Source organism: Papio anubis, chromosome 3 (genome assembly GCF_008728515.1).
Source record: "Papio anubis isolate 15944 chromosome 3, Panubis1.0, whole genome shotgun sequence".
Taxonomy (NCBI): Eukaryota; Metazoa; Chordata; class Mammalia; order Primates; family Cercopithecidae; genus Papio; species Papio anubis.
Genome location: NC_044978.1, coordinates 49,935,216 through 49,957,191, shown reverse-complemented (window position 1 = coordinate 49,957,191; position 21,976 = coordinate 49,935,216). Strand labels below are relative to the sequence as shown.

The 21,976-nt window shown below is 37.1% G+C and overlaps 1 protein-coding gene across 18 annotated transcripts in view; it reads right to left on the bottom strand.

Annotated features, from left to right (window-relative positions):
* The window catches only part of ELF2 (E74 like ETS transcription factor 2), a 125,525-nt gene that overhangs the window by 4,265 nt on the left and 99,284 nt on the right, over positions 1 to 21,976 (bottom strand). For 8 of the 18 annotated variants that reach the window (XM_009207576.3, XM_009207577.4, XM_017959049.3 and 5 more), the window contains 4 exons: positions 12,143 to 12,256; positions 10,582 to 10,755; positions 6,399 to 6,485; positions 62 to 254 (listed from right to left, as the gene is read on the bottom strand). In XM_009207576.3, the coding sequence (XP_009205840.1) occupies positions 62 to 254; positions 6,399 to 6,485; positions 10,582 to 10,755; positions 12,143 to 12,256 (568 nt within the window). The other 10 variants (XM_003899199.4, XM_009207586.4, XM_003899197.4 and 7 more) reach the window with 6 other exon arrangements.

Sequence of the window (21,976 nt, the reverse complement as noted above, 5' to 3'; positions counted from 1 at the left end):
AATAGACAATATAAAGAAATACATAAATTTTGTGTGAATATTAGCTCATTTGCATTTTTACCTCAAAGCTCGTCCCATGGTTTCATAGTTCATGTCTGGTTTGTTCTTATGCTTTCCCCAAAGCTTAGAGACAGCCTTTGAATCCACCAGCTTGAATATGCCTTTTTCTCTCTGAGTCCATTTAATATACCTGGGACAAGTATTTTTATCTTGAAGTAGATCTAAAAGAAACTCCCACAAATAGGTTGTGTTTCCTTTAAAAACAATGACAGACATTGATTACAAATTCATTAACATAATTAAATACATAATTAAAAGCAAATAAAGTGTCCTTCATCGTAACTTAAAAATCCTGAATATACTTGTTTCTACATTTTTTTTTTTTGGAGACGGAGACTTGCTCTGTCATCTAGGCTGGAGTGCAGTGGCACAATGTCGGCTCGCTGCAACCTCCACCTCCCAGGTTCAAGCAATTCTCCTGCCTCAGCCTCCCGAGTAGCTCGGATTACAGACACATTCCACCACACCGAGCTGATTTTTGTATTTTTAGTAGAGACAGGGTTTCACCATGTTTGCCAGGCTGGTCTTGAACTCCTGACCTCAGGTGATCCGCCCGCCTAGGCTCCCCAAATTCTGGGATTACAGGTGTGAGCCACTGCGTCCAGCCTGTTTCTACTTTTAAAAAATGGTATCCCCTACGTATGCTTACAGTTACGATGCTAAAATACAGATTCTGGCGTTTGTACATTACATATCACCCTATCCTAGATTTTGAGTTCAGTAAAGGCAAAGGCATAATTGCTTAGGCAAAGTTAACCTGAATTAAACAGAATCAAGTTTATTAGTTTATACAGATTTAAACTCTGAATAAAATAAATTTGTTTACACCTTTGTTTATCATATGATAAGCCTAAATTCCATGATCAAAATTCATCAAAAGGTACTTAGTAATTTTGTTGGATAGGCAAGCAAAATGCAATGAAATGTGTAAAACTTTTAGGCATCAGACCTAGGATCTTTTTGTAAGAAACTTACTTTTCTTTGATTCACCAGGCATGAACTCTGAGGTATATATATTATAAGTGCAAACTACCCTCAACCCTTTAAGCATTTTCTTATCATTTTCCTCTGTACTACCAGTCAATTAAGACTTGATAGCAAAGAACTTTACTGTTGGCTGGATGTGGTGGCTCACACCTGTAATCCCAGCACTTTGGGAGACTGGGAGGCGGGCGTATCACCTGAGGTCAGGAGTTCGAGACCAGCCTGGCTAACATGGTGAAACCCCATCTCTATTAAAAGTATAAAAATTAGCTGAGCATGGTGGCGTGCACCTGTAATCCCAGTTACTTGGGAGGCTGAGGCATGAGAATCGCTTGAACCCAGGAAGCAGAGGTTACAGTGAGCTGAGATCGCACTACTGTACTCCAGCCTGGGTGACAGAGTGAAACTCTGTCTCAGGAAAAAGAAAAAAAAAAAGAACATTACTGCCTCTAAAAACAGATTTAAAAAAAAATTTCTAATCACTTTCTACTGATTACACCCAGTAGACGGAAGATAATATTTAAAGGATTTCATTGTCTATACTTATATCTTAAAATCTGAGGGCCGGGCGCGGTGGCTCAAGCCTGTAATCCCAGCACTTTGGGAGGCCGAGATGGGCGGATCACGAGGTCGGGAGATCGAGACCATCCTGGCTAACACGGTGAAACCCCGTCTCTACTAAAACTACAAAAAAATTAGCCGGGCGAGGTGGCGGGCGCCTGTAGTCCCAGCTACTCGGGAGGCTGAGGCAGGAGAATGGCGTGAACCCGGGAGGCGGAGCTTGCAGTGAGCTGAGATCCGGCCACTGCACTCCAGCCCGGGCGACAGAGCGAGACTCTGTCTCAAAAAAAAAAAAAAAATCTGAGGTCCTAAAATGGAAAAATATGGTAATTCCCTAAAACTAGTCAAGTATTCATCAAATGTTAACTATAACATTAGCTCTGGATCACACTGCTAGAAAAATTTTAAAATGAGGAAATATTAGAATATTTCTGCAGAACAAAATGCTTATTCATCACACATCATGCTTAAGGAGATGAATTTAAAACCTGGTCCCTGCCTCAAGGAATTTATAATTTAGTTGAGAAGGGAAAAGAAAGTAGATGACAAGTTAAACAACAGTGCAAGAAATAAATAACAATTTGAAACAATATAAGGTCTATCACAAAGCAATGCATAATTAACTATATCCCAAGTAATCATAGAAAATAATGTCTGTGGGATTCCAGGAGTGAAAATAAAGTGGACTGAGAGGCCATCATGAAGTCTTGGAAGATGGCTAGGATGTGCATAAAAGAACGAAAAGGAATCTGGGTAAGTAAAATAAAAAAATTAATCCCAAAAGGAAGAAAGTATCACACTCTTTTTTCCCTTATTAAGGAGGGGAGAGTAGTGGGCAGCAGTCATGACAAGAGGCTTTTCAGGTTGTTTTTATTTTATTCCCTTCATAACTTCCAGATGCCAAGTTCTTATTAATAGAAGAACAGAAGGCTGGGCACGGTGGCTCACGCCTGTAATCCCAGCACTTTGGGAGGCCAAGGTGGGCAGATCACCTGAGGTCAGGAGTTCATGACCAGCCTGGCCAACATGGTGAAACCCTATCTCTACAAAAATACAAAAATTAGCCAGACATGATGGCAGGTGCCTGTAATCCCAGCTCCTTGCGAGGCACAGGCAGGAGAATCACTTGAACCCGGGAGGCGGATGTTGCAGTGAGCAAAGATCACGCCACTGCACTCCAGCCTGAGCAACAGAACGAGACTCCATCTCAAGAAAAAAAGAAGAAGAGAATAGAGTCCCGAAACGGCCACCACTACCCCAACACCTTCAATCAAAATACTGATGTTTTTTCTCTGGCATTTCACTTTCACTGTGGCTTTCCCTGAAAATCCAGTAAATTCATTAATAACGCACAGTTGAGCCCATTATGCATCTGTTGACCTAAAAAAGCTGACCTTCGGCCAGGCGTGGTGACTCTCACCTGTAATCCAGCACTTTGGGAGGCCAAGGTGGGCGGATCACCTGAGGTCGGGAGTTTGAGACCAGCCTGACCAACATGGAGAAACCCCATCTCTACTAAAAATATAAAAATTAGCCAGGTGTGGTGCCACATGCCTGTAATCCCAGCTACTCGGGAGGCTGAGGCAGCAGAATCGCTTGACCCCAGGAGGCAGAGGTTGTGGTGAACTGAGATTGCGCCATTGCACTCCAGGCTGGGCAACAAGAGCTAAAATCCATCTCAAAAAAAAAAAAAAAAGCTGACTTTCAACTTCACAATGTTACATTTGTATCTCTAGGATTCTATTACATCAGCATCACTACCTAAAAACTATTAAAATAAACCATGTATAATCTTCAGTTACATAAAAATGTGTAGCTGGGGCATTTTTATTTTGTTCACATAGTAGTAAGTGTGAGTAAAGATTTTATCTGGAAGAAATTTTTGTATAATATAGACAATGCCTTGCACATAAGATATCTGAATGTTTCCATGTTTTGAATTAAATTCATCAAAACCCCTCAGATTATCTTTAAATACTCACTGCACCCACGTTGCCATCCCCAAGTTAAAATGAACAATTCTAAGGAGGCCAAGGCTGAAGGATCACTTGAGCCTAGGAGTATGAGAATAGCCTAGGCAACATAGGGGGACCCGTCTCTACAAAAAATTTTAAAATTAGCCAGACATGGTGGTATGTGCCTGTGGTCCTAGCTACTTGAGGCTGAGGCAGAAGAATACTTGAGCCTGGGAGGTTGAGGCTGCAGTGAGTCATGATCATGTCACTGTATTCCAGCCTGGGTGACAAGAGTGAGACCCTATCTCTAAAGAAAAAAATTATTAAAAATTCTATTTCTGATTTTAGGGAAAACAGGATTCAGAAAGAGAAGCTTTCTTTACCAGGTAACAAGGAATTTGCCTATGACAAACATTATTATCATAATTTTACAAAAGAAAAAACACTGGCTGGATTTTGAATATAGGTTTGACTGTAATAGCTTTAATTAATTACATTATAACACACTGCCTCAAACTTAATACAAGACTGAAATTGTAATGAGATATGATTTAAATTGGTAAAAACTGGTCACAGACTTTTTCTCCAGTCTTAAGCAAAAGATGTTCGAGTATAAGTGATACCACTGAGGATAAGAATTATTTAAAAGATAATAATAACTGTATATTTATAGTTTAGTTTTCTAATATTTACTGCTATGTTAACTTTTAAAGTTTTCAATATAAATTAAAAGAGGAAACCTAAGATGTTAGAAGTGTACAACAACCAAAGACAAACAAGGAGGTAAGAAAAGTATCCTAAGCCTCCCCCAAACTGGGTCACCAGTTCCTGAATAAGTGTTCAATGTCACTTTTTTGTTGTTTTTTTTTGGCCTATCGAAATACCAAATTTCTTGGAAGGCTTACTGGAGACAATTTTTTTTAACTAATTTCTGTTTTAATTATTTAAAATTATTAAGTCAAACCACCTGATAAGGACAGAATAAATTTAAATACATTAATGTAAAATTTATCCAACTATTGAATATTGGTCTGAAAACACTTATTCATGAAAGTGATAAATTTTTGGTTATCAGACTGGCAGACAGAACACATCTAAAACCACTACTGAAATGACACTTTATCTGTCAGAATCTGAGTGACAATAAAATTAAAGGCCAGGTGTGGTGGCTCATGCCTATAATCCCAACATTTTGGGAGGCCAATATGGGAGGATCGCTTGAGGCCAGGGCAAAATAGGGACATCCTGTTTCTACAGAAGATTTTAAAATAAAATTTAAAAAAAGGTAATAAAAAAGTAATAAAAATAATATTAAAAAGAAATGTCACTTGAAATCATCTTATTCGACAAATTAAGAAAGCACAGAATGGGGGAGATTTGGTGCTGTTTTTATCTTTAATCAGGATACACGAATTCTAAAGCAAAAATAGACAAGGGGCAGTGGCTCATGCTTATAATCTCAGCACTCTGGGAGTGTGAGGCTGGAGGATCTCTTGAAGCCAGGAGTTCGAGACCTGCCTGGGCAACAAAGCATGAGACCCCATCTCTTAAAAAAACAAATAAAAAAAATTAGCTGGGTGCGGTGGTGTGTGCATGTAGTCCCAGCTACTTGGGAGGCTATAAGCAGAGTAGTACAAGGCTGCAGTGAGCTACCATCACGCCACTGCATTCCAGCCCTGTCTGTAAAAGTAAGTCAATAAATAAGCAAATAAGCATGGTTTTGTTCTGAATTGTAACTAATGTGACTGAAATTTGTTGACTGGAAAATTAAAATTTAGCTCGCCTTGAATTCTTGCATTGCTTCTAAACAGTTAAGAAGTTATGAGGGCCGAGCGTGGTGGCTCAAGCCTGTAATCCCAGCACTTTGGGAGGCCGAGACGGGCGGATCACGAGGTCAGGAGATCGAGACCATCCTGGCTAACACGGTGAAACCCCGTCTCTACTAAAAAAATACAAAAAACTAGCTGGGCGTGGTGGCAGGCGCCTGTAAGAGGCTGAGGCAGGAGAATGGCATGAACCCGGGAGGGGAGCTTCCAGTGAGCTGAGATCCGGCCATTGCGCTCCACCCTGGGCGACAGAGAGAGACTCCGTCTCAAAAAAAAAAAAAAAAAAAAAAGAAGTTATGTATCAGGCTAGGTGCGGTGGCTCATGCCTGTAGTTCCAGCACTTTCAGAGGCTGAGGCGGAAGGATCACTTGAGCCTAGGAGTTTAAGACCTGCCTGGGTGACATAGTAAGACCTCATCTCTACAAAAAACTAAAAAAAATTAAAAATAAAAAAAAAATTAGCCAGGGAGAGTGGCATGCGCCTGTGGTCCCAGCAATTCAGAAGGCGAGGCAGGAAGATTGCTTAAGCCCAAGAGGTCAAGGCTGCAGTAAGCCATGTTCACACCACCACACACCAGCCTGGGCAACACAGCAAGACACTGTCTCACAAAAATAATAAAAGAAAGAAATTATCTATTAGAAACAAGGCTTAGTTGTAAACCCCTTTGAATTATGGGTACCTATATATGAGGATGGGTGCTATTATACATACACATATCCCCTAAGTCAATGGTTAAGGAGAATATGTATCAGACTTCCTTAGGACTCTTCCAAAAGTCCCTATATCCCCCATGATATAACTATGGCTACACAATCTCTGTGGTGTAGGAACTAGGCAAAGGTATTTTGAAAAAGCTCCCCCCATGATGCTGATACATCCCTTATTAAGAACTATTACCAACGACAGTATTCTCATATGTGCATGTACTAGAAATAATTTTCTTACAAATGCAAAAATGTCACCTAACTGAAAAAAAATCATCTCACTTCCAAAGCAACCCTCCCCACATTACCTTTTCCTTCTCTCGGTTTCTTCTTTATACCTAACTCAGGAGACCCATTGGAAATTGGTGATTGCTGGGTCTTTGGTTTACGGCCAACTGAAAAAATAAGATATTGAAACCATACGTTGAAAACGAGAAAAATATGAGAGGCATGATTAGCAGACTTTCTGATTACACATTATTCATTTAAATGGACACTAATTTGTAGATAAATATACTCTGTATGAAAAGCTGCTTCTAAAAGGAGTACTAAAAACACTTCTGTATTTTAGATTACAGCAGTAAGTAGTAATCTCTGTCATACACATTGGCAGAGCCTCGATTGCCATATACATTGGTCAGAGCCTTGATTTGCCAATCTTTTTTTTTTTTTCTTTTTTTTTTTGAGATGGAGTCTTGCTCTGTCGCCCAGGCTGGAGTGCAGTGGCACGATCTCGGCTCACTGCAACCTCTGCCTCCCAGGTTCAAGCAATTCTCCTGCCTCAGTCTCCCAAGTAGCTGGGACTATAGGCGCCTGCTACCACACCCAGCCAATTTTTTGTATTTTTAGTAGAGACAGGGTTTCACCATATTAGCCAGATGGTCTCGATCTCCTGACATCGTGATCTGTCCGCCCTGGCCTCCCAAAGTGCTAGGATTACAGGCATGAGCCACCGTACATGGCCTTGCCAACCTTTTATATTAGTGTAGCAATAGAAACAAATCCTAGTAAAAACTTAATTTGTTTTCTGTTCTATAGGATTGGGAGAAACAGCTTTAGCAACTTATTGCAGAAGATCTGATAATTTGCAAAGCTCTTTGAACTCAAATGAGGAAAAGTAAAAAACAACAAACACTCTCTACTGCTTTGGATCAGTTAATTCACCAGAATGTAAGCATAAGTGTTTCAATTTCCCCACTTCCACATGCAGATACATTACAAGGGTAAAAAAACTTCCAAGTGCTTTTTATGTCTAATAAAGGTTTGTGTCCTTCCCTTTTGTTCCTCCTCATTTTTGCCATAAGGCTCTCTCAGATAGACTAGCATCCACAATGAATAGAAAAAATAAGGGCTATATACTTTTCTATACAAAAGAGGATTAAGCCTGAATGAGCTACATTCAATCCTGAGCACAGATGGATGAACACTGGCAGGTGAGAGGCAGACTCAAGAAATAAACTGGAAATACGTAAGTATGCTGTATTTTAAAATCAAATATATATATATATATATATACACACACACACTTTTTTTTTTAAGAGATGGAGTCTCACTCTGTCACCCAGACTGGAGAGCAGTGGTGCGAACATGGCTCACTACAGCCTGGGTTCAAGCAATCCTCCCGCCTCAGCCCCCTAAGTAGCTGGGACTAAGTCATGCACCACCACGCCCGGCTAATTTTTATATTTCTTGTAGAGACGGGTTTTACCATGTTGCCCAGGCTGATCTTGAACTCCTGAGCTCAGGTAATCTGCCCGCCTCAGCCTCCCAAAGTGCTGGATTACAGACACAATCAAATATATTATTACTGATTTGGTGATTGTTCTACATCTGAGATTTCTGATGTCACTCTATTCTTCAATAGGAAACATTAAATTAATTATATTAATCTATATAATTAATTATATAAAGAACTAATTAAAGCATCTGAACATCTGTATTTCAAAATGCACAGATATACTTTAGAATTCTGGTAATTCTAATCAAGAAGTCTGTTTGTAACAAAAAATAAAACAGAAAGTTCACTGGGCTCTGTTAGAATACAATTTAATTACTCAATTTAAATAATATTTATACATATGAATCAGACAGTAATAAAACTAACATCTTCAGCATCTCCTAAATTCTAGCACAAAAGCCCAATTTAGTAAAGTTAGTGCAAAAAGGTTTAATTTATTTTCTCATAAAGCTGCACGTCCAAAGTCATGTTCCTTAATAAATTACCTCCGTAGGAAAATGGGTTCTATATTCATATTAACTTTTAGAACACCATACGCTATCTTCTCTTGGAAGATAGCAAGATCCACAATGTACATTAGTATATTAAAGGATCTCAAAATAAAAAGAGGGACTGCTATTAAAAAATAACCTAAGTTTGCATATCCCAAATGTACTTAACCACAAAAATATAAATAATGATGCTCTTACTCTTCATTGTCTCCCTTACGGTAATAAGTACAGACAGAATGGTTACATGTATTTTTTTTTTCTTTGAGACAGGGTCTCACTCTGTCACCCAGGCTGGAATGCAGTGGCACGATTATGGCTCACTGTAGCCTCCCAGGCTTAAGCGATCCTCCTGCCTCAGCCTCCCGAGTAGCTAGGACTACAAGCATGTGCCACCATACCTGGCTAATTTTTTTTAATTCCTCGAGATGAAGTCTCACTATGTTGCTCAGGCTGGTCTTAAACTCCTGAGCTCAAACAATCCTCCTGCCTCAGCCTCCCAAAGTGCTGGAATTATAGGCGTGAGCCACCACACCCAGGCTTGTAATTTTTAAATGGTCATTAAGAGCTTTCACAGAAATAAATAAAATTGTTATTAAATTGGCAGAGTATTTCCTGGTTTATAGAATATCACATATCCTGGCTCCCAACACGGCCTGTTTTTCATGGTCTTTTCCATCTTCCTTTAAATGTGTGTGGGTGTTTTTTTTTTTTTTTTTGAAACAGAGTCTTACTCTGTCACCCAGGCTGCAGTGCACTGGTGCAATCTCAGCTCACTACAACCTCCACCTCTCGGGTTCAAGCGATTCTTCTGCCTCAGCCTCCCGAATAGCTAGGACTATAGGCATGTAACACAACAGCCGGCTAATTTTTGCATTTGTAGTAGAGACAGGGTTTCATCATGTTGACCAGGCTGGTCATGAACTCCTGACCTCAAGTGATCTGCCCACCTGAGACCCCCAAAGTGCTGGGATTACAGGCATGAGCCATCGTGCCCAGCATTAAATCTAAACAAACATTTCTTAAGTATTTTGTGACAGCTCTCATTGGATGCAACCAGCCAAGTGCTATAGCAGGCAGTGGGTAAATAAGGCTATTTATATGTATGCCTTTTGTTTTTAAATGATTACATCAGGAAGTAATTCTTCCTCCTAAATTCTCTCATGTATACCTCTCTCGAGATGCATATAATCTATATGTATTGCAAGTGGGAAGACACTGTCTTATTCTCATCTCCCTTACAACAATGACCACAGAATGGTACACACTGTGGCAATCTGAAACACTATATTTAATGAATAAAAGGAAATAACATTATTTCAAATGCACCTTTATTTTTACCTTTATTTTACTCTAAAATGTGAAGAGTTAGAGAAGAAAGGAGAATTAGGTGAGTACTCAATTACTCAGAATGTCATTTCTTTCCAATTTTACCCTTGATTTCAACAGAAAAAGACTCACTGCCCATGTCCTCATGATGTTGAAAATGTGCTATTGGGATGAGGGGAGCAGAAATTTCAGCAGGAGTCAAATAGTAAGTGGAAATGCTCTTTACCCACTGGTGAGTTTATGCTAATCAGAAGTCTCTATCAGCATTCTTAGTGCTTCAAAGCAGAAGGTATAAGGTAAAAACAGCATGATACATAATAAATGATATATAATATATAGTATATATATCACACTATGTATCATATATTGTATCTAGCATATAAGTGATATATAATATATACAGTATGACATACATATATATATCTCTCTCACTGTTTATTTAGGTTTTTTGAGATAGGGTCTTGCTATGTTGCCCAGGTTGGCCTCAAACTCCTGGGCTCACGCAATCCTCTCACCTCCTGAGCAGCTGGGACTAAAGGTGTGCCTGGCTTTTTAAAAAATATCCATGAAAGCAAGAGAAGACAAGACTTTGTGGTTTTTTTTTAAGTAACCAAGTACCCATAAAAGGATCAACAAGGAGAAGATGGAGTAAGACAAGGTGCAGGGAATCTCTGATCTGTCTTCTGTGTGTCGAACACCTGTTAGATATCATTGTCACACAATTATCCTCAAGCCTTACATACTATCTCCTTTAAACAGTATGAGTATGTTAAAACACTAAATTAAAATCTCAATGTTGATTATTTGAGAATATCTAGTTAAGATAACATCAATCTTAAATCTACAGCATATACTATTTTCTATGTCCCTTGATGAGGAAAAAGGTAAGAAAAAAATTTTCACCTGCCTTCTCAGAAATGTATAAATATACTCTACCTTTTTTCTTTTTCATTGGTTCATGGCTATCTGGTGATGTTGGAATAGGAGAGGTATCCATTGGTTCAGACTCTTCAGTTGACACCTCCACTACAGTTTCTGTAATGACATCTGGCCTCATAGCAGCATGGATAAATTCTGGAGTTGATACACAAGGAGGAACAAACACTTCCACTATAAAAAAAAGTTGAAAAATTAAAATTTCCCACCCCCATCAATATTTCTTATGTGGATAGTTCAATATTTAGAAGAGGTGAGATTTATTAAGAATTAATCAAAGCAGGATAAGAGCTAATTTGCTGAATATTCAATATGATTTAAACTATACAAGGAAAATAAATGCAAGGAAAATCAACTTAAAGGAAAAATGTTAATTCTCTGGGTAAAGCAAGGACCATGAGTAGTCACCCCACTCTTTCACACTTATACTTTCAAACTCAATGTAGAAAAATTCTAAATTATTCTAATAGTTGTGAAAGCATTTGAAAATAATAGTATAATAGTGAGTTAGTTAATAATTACTTTCTATCCACTTAGCCATCATTATTTTTTAACAGGCAATATGTGGCTCAAAATTTCAAAGATTTGTAAATATGTACTCAGTAAAACACAAGCACCTATAGTTCATTTTAGAATATGAAAAGGAAAACTTGCTCATTACAGACAAGAAATATTACCTTTCAGTATTTAAAGTTTTATTTAATGTAAGAGTCCTGATGTTTTAGTCACCAAAACAGTAGGTACAGATTGTTATCTGGTATTCTAGCACATACAATAATGTTGCCCTGGCTTCCTTCAAATATGCACAAATAACCAAGATAAGACATTTCTATTTCAATTAAGAGATACACTTAATACATACTATCTTAGATTAATAGATTGACCAAAAATGCTGCAAATTTATTCTCATATCTCTGAGTAATACACAGGATTCTATTCAAATTAAGAAGTATGGTTGCTCTTATTGTAAATCCCAACGAGAAGGTGAGCTAGTCTTTTTGTATCAAGTCAAATTAACATTTGGGCATTAAATTTAGGACAAATCAGAATTGTACAAAATGACTATCAAGGTTGTTCTTAAGGACTAAGAGGGACCACAAAAAAATAAAAACTCACAATCTGAAAGATGTGTGAAAAATATGGCAAAAGTTCCCTTCGCTCTCTACCATATGTGGTTCTCTGGAGTTACTGCCTGTTTATCACTGAATAAAGGATTGAAAGTGGTCCTAACAGGCAACTGCTCCCATCTATCATACTCTGAAGGACTATGAAGGCTTATAACTTGTCCAGAGTTAAGGAAATAGACATTACAGTATAAACAGCTACTTAATAAATATTTGTCTACCTATAGTGGGTATTTTCTGTATCATTTGTTAGGAAAATTAAGTATTTAAGACTTGGAGGCCTTGACAAATAAAGTTCAATTACTGCTGTCATATATTCATGTATAATGTATCTTTGAGAATTCCCAACAATCCCCTTGGATTAAAAAAACAAAACTTTACTTTAGACATATGAAGTAGTATGACACGTTTAACATAAGAATGAACAGTTTACATACCAGGACTTCTTGAATCCCTCAAGCAGGTAGGAGATTCCATATGAAGCAGGGCTTCAGCAGCTTCAATTGTCTTATCTGTACAGTGTGCATTACTGCTATGAACTGATGCTTCCACTGGAGGAAAAATAAGTTCTACTCAATTAAAAATACACTAAACATATGACTAAAACATATTACTAAGAAATAAACATATTCACTCCTGAAAGAGAAATGAAAACTAAATAAATATAAAATAACACGAGTAACTCTAAGCCATTGATATCTATTTGTCTATATAAATTACAGAAATAATTTTTTAAAAGCTAGTATCTACATTTTATAAAATGAATACTGATATAAAATGAATGTTGATTATAAAGTTACCAATGACATTGATTAGAAATTACTGAGAAGTTGGTTAGGTACGGTGGCTCACGCCTGTAATCCCAGCACTCTGGGAGGCCAAGGAGGGTAGATCACCTGAGGTCAGGAGTTGAAGACCAGCCTGACCGACATGGTGAAACCCCATCTCTACCAAAAAATACAAAAATTAGCTGAGCATGGTGGCACACACCTGTTAATTCCCAGCTACTCGAGAGGCTGAGGCTGGAGAATTGCTTGAACCCAGGAGGTAGAGGTTGCAGTGAGTCGAGATCGCACCACTGCACTCCAGCCTGGGCGACAGAGTGAGACTGTCTCAAAACAGTAACAAAAGAAATTACTGAGAAGTTTCTGAATCTTACTCAAAGGAAAACAAAGAAAGATCCTTGAAATTTGAACCCTGCATCAATTTTAGGCCAATACTAACTTGTAGGAAGGGAGGAAGGGGCAGGGAGAGGCTGGTTGTAGATTAACAACCCTGTGAGGGCAATTACATATTTTGATGTATCATGCCAAGTTAATTTAATTTAATCAATAAATTAATTTAATCAATTAATTCAATTCTTACAGACTCTCTTGAATGACTGAGTAAGCCCTCCATATCCAAGGGTTCCACATCAGCAGATTCAACCAATCTCAGATTGAAAATATTGCAGGGGAGGGAGAGGCAATAAAAAAAATTCAACAATTAAAAATACAATGTAAATACTACAGCATTTTGTATAAGGGACTTGATTGAGCATTCTAGGATTTCAGTATCTGCCAGGTGGAGGAGGCATCCTGGAACCAATACCCCAGGTATACTGAGGGACGACTGTACTCTCCAGGCACGGCTGCCTAAAGATGGATAACAACATGCATTAGATTTACTGCCAGAGTACTTGGGAACTTTCTTTAAAATTAACCTTGCTCTCTTCAGAGCCTCAGTGGGTTTTAACCTAAGACTTTTTCTTAGAGTTTATTCTTCCCACGAAGCCTTCAAATTCTACCACCCTTTGTATATCTCTTCTTCTAGCACTTCCTTTATGCTTTGCTGATTATGTTACTTGTAAACAATGTGTACAGCAGTGGTTTGAGCTTTCAGGTCCAACAGCTTGGGTTCCAGTCTCTGCCACTTATTTCTGTTACCTGAGGTAAGCAACTTAATCTCTATCAAACTTCAATTTCCTGTTTCATAGGGCAAGAATATGATAATTTCTTATCATTCCTGTAAGACTGTAAACTTCTTGAGGTCTGGGGGGCTAGCTTAACCAATCTTTACATATGCCATGGTTCCCAACGTAGACTTTTCATGGAGCAGACATGCAGATTTTTTTTTTTTTAGACGGAGCCTCGCTCTGTTGCCTAGGAGTGCAGTGGCATGATCTTGGCTCACTGCAACCTCCACCTCTCAGGTTCAAGAGATTCTCCTGCCTCAGCCTCCTGAGTAGCTGGGATTACAGGCACATGCCACCACACCCGGCTAATTTTTGTATTTTTAGTAGAGACGGGGCTTCACCATGTTGGCCAGGCTGGTTTCAAACTACTAGCCTCAGGTGATACAACCGCCTCGGCCTCTCAAAGTGCTGGGATTACAGGCATGAGCCATCACGCCAGGCAGATATTTCTTTTATGTACTGAATTAAGGACAACCCACTGACCTTACAGGAAAATCAGCAATTCAAGAACAAATGTTATTATCTTTATAATATATTAATTTCACACTCTGACTTAAAATATTGAATAATTATCTTGGTAAGAGGTTCTGAAACATGAATATTTAAGAGTCTCTAACTTGACAGATTTTTCTAAGATATCCCCTAAAGGAACTAAAAGTAAATATTTATACAAATTTCATAAAGTCATATTACAAATTCATAAGCACTACACACTAACGATATGAATCTTTTAAAACTGTTTCCAGGAAACTTTTAATTGGGGGAAAAAAATCCAGTTAGTCTCAAAGTTCCCTAAATGCTAAAGCCTCAGTCTTAAACAACAGTCATTTGGAAAGCATTTATTTCAAAAACCCAATGACTGTTTTACCACCTGTTGCACATCATCCACAAGGTACTGGGTCTCTCCAGTTGCTCTTTCCATTTATGGAAATCTGTTCAAAGCTAAATGGTTCCAGAGAGGCAGCCAAACCTCTAAGTAAATCTATCTTTAGGTGACCCTGCTTACTCTTATCTGCAGCTTCAATGAAGCAAAGGATTCAATCAGCCTGTGTAGTTCAACTTTAAGAAAACTTAGCATTATTAAGTATAAGATACATTATTATTCTCAATTATTTTTTTCAAAATGCCTCCCTACAATACTCACATACACTAAGAAAAAAAACCTTGAAAAGCAAATTCTCCAGTTTTTAAAATTTATTCTAGCAAGCATTCTCTTTAAAGTCTGCTTGTGTTGCAATTTAGCTCTTGTCTTAGGTGCTATTAATAAACTATCCTGGGTAAACTAATTCCTTATGTAATTATATTAAGACACACCCTAAAACTTTACCATATTAAAATCAGAGCTTCAAGTATTCAATAATAATACAGCAAGAGAATTTTACCAGATTGTTTAATGTTTCAGCTTATAAACAAAATGAAATTTGCCTAACAGTTACTTACATATTACGTGCCCTGAATTCTTAGGTAGTTTGAGGCACATTTTCAAAACCATGATTTTGTGTTATTAAAATTGTTAGGTCAATGGAAGTTTCTTCTTCAAGCGGTAATTTTTGCACATATTTCTGACCTCGATTTCCCCTTCCCCCCTAAAATTCAACATAATATATCTCAGAAATATTTTAGAGTAAAATACATACACTTACTTAGAAAATTTACTCATTCATACTTTAAATTTAGGATGAGAACATAAAATAAGCATAAATTACCTATGAAGTTATCAGCCAGAAGATCTAATACTCTATGTACAACTGACAAATGGTTGCTGACATTTACCATGTGCCCAGACCCTGTGCACACAAGTGTGAACAGATCTCCGGCCTCATGAAGCTTATACTACTATAGGTTGGGCATGCCTTATCCAAAATGCTTAGGACCAGAAGTGTTTCAGATTTTGAATTTAAAAACAATGTATCTGCACTATATATTTCCAGTTGAATATCCCAAATCTAAAAATCCAAAATGCTTTAATGAGCATTTCCTTTGAGTGTCACATCAGTGCTCAAAGTTTTGGATTTTAGAACGCTCCATCTATAGTTCAGAGAGCATCAAAAACATAAATGGAAGATATTTCAAAACTAAATAAAAATGTCAAATAAACTTACTTTGTAAGTTAAAAGCATGTTAAGAGGAACACTGATTACTTTTTTGCTGCTTACTAATTTTATCTCATCATTTTTATTTACTAACTAAAATAATACAAAACACAAAAATCTAAGAGCCTATTCTCAGATCAATTTACAATAATGTACTAATGCCAGTTTCCAAAACTTAACACATTTTGTAAAAGTGAGCACTATCTTTTTATTTTTGTTTACATAAGTAACTTTTTACAACAGAAATTTAAGAAATATTTCTCCTACTTGTTTCTGTAATTCAAAAAAATGCTCTTTTGTTCAGATCAATAATTCAAATAAAATTTCAGCTATAATTTTGCACATTTCTTAAGAATAAGCATGAATTTAACAGTGTTGTGCAATCAAAGTAAGAAAGCTACAAACAAGAGCTGAAAAGCAGAATTCCTTATCTTACTTAAAACTTGACTTACTGGTATCTTTCGTTATCTACGAAATTTATGGAAGGAAAAAATAAATAACTCATTTTAAAAATAGAAACAATGGAGCTAAAAGTAGTCTGACAGGTATCATTTTCTAGTTACCACTGGTAGTGGGTATTGTTGGTCAATTCCCCTTGAAATAAATTTCAAGAACTGTTTTACTTTTTATTACAGTACCAAAAATAACATTTGCTCATACCTTCATTTAATATTGGTAAATATCTTCTTGTTCCATTTCTATCTTTCTAATCAACTGGTGTTTGTATGGTACTGCAGACTATTCCAGACTCACTCAACAGCTGTTACAAAATACCAAACTTGGTAATTAAGTCTGACAAGAGGCATACCTCTCAGCTTTGCATAAGAGAATGCTGGCAATGGATCTAGTTCATAAAAATGTTCTCAAGTCAAAAATAAAATTTAGTAGCAATTTAGTTTGAGAGCAGTGAAAAAAAATTAGAAAGCAGTTCATTAGGTGATAGTGGTATTCCCCTATAAGCAACACTATAAACTAATAGTACAAAGTCTTCACTCAACTACAGTACTGATTTACCACTACTTACCCTCTAATACCCCAAAGCAATACCAGTAATAGGTAAATGAAGAATACAAATAAATGCAATGAAAAGGGGGAAAAGGTAATTAAAGGTTTGGAACACTCCATCTTTACCTTTTCCCCCTTGACCTTTTAATCAATAGGCTTGCATTATAAAGTACAAAAAGAAAAAAAGAATGGCTTTTCTTTTTTTCAGTACTCTCGGAGCGGGGAGAGCAAACTGCCCTCTGCAAGATGAAATCAGCCAGAAATTATTTTCTAAACCAGAGTTGTCTGATAAAAATAAAAGCCACATATAATTTTAAATTTTCCAGTAGCTACATTTGTAAAAGCAAAGGAGAAATTAATACCTTCATTTAACCCAGGACATTGAAAATATTTTTATTTCAATGTGTAATCAATATAAGGAAGTTTCCCACTGCTTGTTTTTGAGTTTAAATTAATTAAAATTTAAAACTGAGTTTCTTAGCTACATTTTAAGTACTCAGATACATGTGGCTAGTGGCTACCATATAGTACAGACCTAAAGAACACGGTAATTCAGCTATCCTCCAACTTTTTTTTATCAGAGGACACTTTTACACTCAAAATACTGAAGACTTCAAAGAGATTTTATCTGTATTTATCATATTTGAAATTACAAAGAAAATTTCAAAATTATTAATTCATTTAAAATAATACACCCATTACTGCAAACACAAGTAATATTTTTTATGAAAAATAACTGTTTTTTGAGACAAGGTCTCGCTCTGTTGCTTAGACTGGAATGCAGTGGCATGATCATGGTTCACTGTAGGTTAGACTTTCTGGGTGTGATCCTCCCACCTGAGACTCTCAGGTAGCTGGGACCACAGGCATGCACCAGCACAACCAGCTATTTTTATTTTTCTTAAGTGACGGAGGTCTCAGTATGTCGTCCAGGCTGGTCTCAAACTCCTAGGCTCAAGAGATCCTCTTGCCTTGGCTTCTCAAAGTGCTGGGATTACAGGCATGAATCACCATGCCTGGCCAAAAATAACTTTAAAAAAAACAAAAAGTGAGTAGCTTTGTTTTATATATTTTTGCAAATCTTACTATACTTGATTTAATAGAAGGCAGGTGGATTCTCCTTCCTCTTTCAATCTATTAGAATAACTCATCTATACATAGCTCCTAACTCCTCTGTACACTTTTGAAAGTGAAAAGGCAAATAATGTCTTAGTATTATTTTCAAAACAGTTTTGTCTTTACAGATCCTGTGAAAGGCTCTTGGGACTCCCAGAATCCAGGTCAGAGCATTTGGTTTTTGAGAAGTGCAGCTGTAATTCATCATCAACTGTAATTAATAACAACCAAATTCTATCCCCAAGCTTATATAAGTTTTAGCTTCTAAACATAAACATCAGTGTGTAGATGACAAATTATGATTCGAGGCTGGGAGCTGTGGCTCACGCCTGTAATCTCAGTACTTTGGGAGGCCAAGGTGGGTGGATCACCTGAGGTCAGGATTTCAAGACCAGCGTGGCCAACACGGTAAAACCCTGTTTCTACTAAAAATACAAAAATTAGCCGGGCGTAGTGGCTCACGCCTGTAATCCCAGCTACTTGGGAGGCTGAAGTGGGATAATCACTTGAACCTGGAAGGCAGAGGTGAGCCAAGATTGTGCCACTGCACTCCAGGCTGGGTGACAGAGCAAGGTTCCATCTCGAAAAATAAAATAAGTAATAATAAGAAAGAAAAATTACGATTCTATAAGTTAAACAGTATTTGTCTACTCACAGATAAAGAGTTTTTAAAAAGCTTTTCTTAAGCATTTCTTTGCATCCTTTTGAACATTTTGCTATAGATGTCACAAGGAATCAATCATTTTACACAATTATCAAACACAAGGAATCATTTTAAATAGTTACCAAAAACATTCTGCTGCCTGCCCTTCTCCACCAATCAAATTTGTTTCTAAAATAGTTTTATGTTGAATGATTCTGATTGGTTATTTACACACGGACTGATGTGACCATGTAACTCAGTTTTTACATGAATTTTAGTACCAATGCTGCAATGATTTGTGAAGGGTAATTTCTAAAATTCCTTTTCAAACGAGCTTTTCAAAAAGAAAACCAGTGTCATTCCTTGAGTTTCATTTTAATGCATCTATTCACATACTGCTTTTAACTTTTTTTATACTGCTAAATTTTTTTCAATTTGATCTTTTCAAGATTGAGACTACATATTCCAATTTACAGTAAATCAGAAATAATTCCAATTTCATAATCAACTTTAATAATAGGTTTTGTCAGTGAAAATATTTAGGCTAACTTTCCAGAAAAATTTCACCTTCATTTAATAACTGCATTGTTCACCAAAACTTCTAGTTACCTTATTTCACAAATGTGAAAAAAAAATAAAATAAGAAAAGACAAATAAAGAAAAAAGTCAAGGAAGGTATACTAGAGAATAAGGCAGAAATCTTCCAGAAAATCCAGACTGTACATATACAATACTTTCACATAAATATTAGGAAAGTAACAATGCTAGACATTTGTTTTTTCCTAAATTAAGCTATATACACTAGAAATAAGCCTAAATTATTAAATAAACTATATTACAGACTTAAACATATGAAGAGCCTCAAGTTACAATTTGGCACACATTTTTATTTTCAAAGACTGGATAAAAAAAGTTAACCTCCCAATTACATAACGAACGTATAGACATATTCACTCACATGGTGTAATATTTAAAAAAAAAAAAAAACAACCCAGGAGAAGCCTTACCTTTCCATTAAGTATTTCCAAGCCACTTATTTTAGAGCTTTAAAAGTCATTAGGAATCATCTAGTCAACCCTGTCCTCTAAGAGAAAATGAAGCCCTAAAGAGGTTACGTCACTAGCTAGTTTAGTGACAGCTAGATATAGATCCTCAACTCTTCAGGTCAAGGCTCATTCGCATACATCATATTGTCCATGAAAATTTTCTAAAGTATTTCGAGACTTTACTACAAACATACTTTGTAAAATGACAGTGAGTTTTAATAAATAACCTTATTTATTTCATCCTTTACTCCGACTCCTCTGGCAGCATGTTTATAGCTAAAGGAATGCAAACATGATAATGCCTCTAAAGGAAGAAAATAAAATCAAAAGTATATTAGAGCTTAACAGCTACCTTAACATGTGTAGCAACAGTGATAATATTAAGTGTTATATACTTGCTTAGAAACAAGTTATGCTGAAAATATTAACCTAAAGCTTATCTCCTCTACAAGTTGTATAAGTATCATTCTACACTAATCATCAACCCATTACAGCAATCACTGGAGCTATTTTTTACATTTATACATTATATAGATTTTCACCTGTCTCCCCAGACTGTAAAATCTTTGTGAGGACAAATTCTCTCTCACACTTGATGACTTCCCTCAAGGAGATAAAAAGGTATTCTGTCCATTACACAAACACAAACTTTAGAAACATTATCCTACCAACGCTATTGAAAATTGGCAGCAATAAAAATTTAGAATCATGATTCCTAATCTTCTGGGCCATCTTTCCTCCCAAACTTTTAACATACTGAATAAACCTTGGGTAAATGAGCAAACCTCTCTCAAGTTTCCTTCTAAAATAAGGCTTGTAAGGGAGCTTCAGATTACATGAACATAATTGGTGAAATAACTTGAAAATAATTGTATGTAAAACATATTATTTACAAAACATTATTATCTTAAACTTTAAGATTCCCATATAGTACAGAAATGCAGTAGAGCTGGAAAACAGCACTTAACTTTTTGAAACCCCTTTATCAAAAGAAGACAAAACTTTTGTCTTTTCAAACCAAAGACAGTCTTTTATATACACTCCAAGGAAAATATCTACAGGCCATATTCAGTTTCGCTGGTAATTCCAAAAGCTTATGAAAAAAGAGTTTCCAATGGCAAAGTTAAGCCCTCCTACCTTTATAGTATCTTTCAAAGTTTTGATGCAAGGGCATTCTAAGGTTCTTTCCGAGCGTTCGCAGCTACTGGAAACAACATGTCTTGAACTGTACATATTCAATATTCAAGAAATATCATTGACCCCACAACTTCACGTATCATTAGTACCAATAACATAAAGCCAAAAATTCCATCCCTTAATTCATATTGTAGTAATGGACAATATATACAAAGGAATCAAGTTCTCATTGTGCTCTCTTACTAAAACTTAAGTTCTTGTTCTGACCAGAAAGCAACTGTCAAACAGATGTGTTTTAATCACTACCCAGTAAACTGTATTTTCCTTTGGAACCTCTGAAATACATATTATTACATTTTATAGAATAAAAGACTGGTCACCACTGCGTGGTATTCAATACCTATATATTATTTAAGACTTTTAACCTAGAGCGCTTCCGTTAACTTTGGATACACGTGTGTTCATGATTTCCCCCAAAAGAACTGAATCACAGAGTTTTGCCAGGCAAACTACTAATTTCAAGTTCCTTACCTAAAAACAATGGATGGAAAACTGTCAAGATCTTTTACAGAATTACTGTGTTCCCTGAATATTTCTCATCGTCCACTTCCCATCCATGGCAATATGAAATAGGAACCGGGAAGAGGAACATGTATGCTTACTATTACAGTAAGTAAACAGTATTCAAGCAGTGCTACATCGATTCAGAACCCTCACTGCGCTGTCTGCTATTAAGCAAAGCTTCTTTTTCTATGTAACTTAAGTCCGTGCCCTTCCGCTGCAGCAGTGGCGCCGCACATCCCCCACCCCTGCGGCCACTTCCGTGTTTACACTCCTCTTCCCTCCAATTCCATGCGTACATTGTCAGCTTCACTCCCGCCCAATCTTCATTGGCCCAGCGCGGGCCCGTAGTCCCGCCCCCAGAAATCAACGTTCTAATTTGGAACACCTCAGAGAGCAGATTGGAACCAGAGGCCTGTCAATCCCGTCCGTTCTGTCCTTTCCGAGGCGCTTCCGCTGTGGTGGGAGGTTTGGGGGGGAGGGGGGGAAGGGGGCAATTCCGTGCTGAGACTTCCCTAGGGCCAAGACTCCCTCCCTCCCGCCTCGCTCCTTAACATTCACCCACTGTTTACAAAAATAAATGTTCTTCTCTGCGCCGCAACCCTCCAGGTCAGGGGTACAAATATATTCCGTGTTCTTCCCATTCTCCCCCTAAAAAAAAACCCACGAGGGAAGGGGCATAAACCTAGTTTCTTCACAGCCACCCATTAAATGAG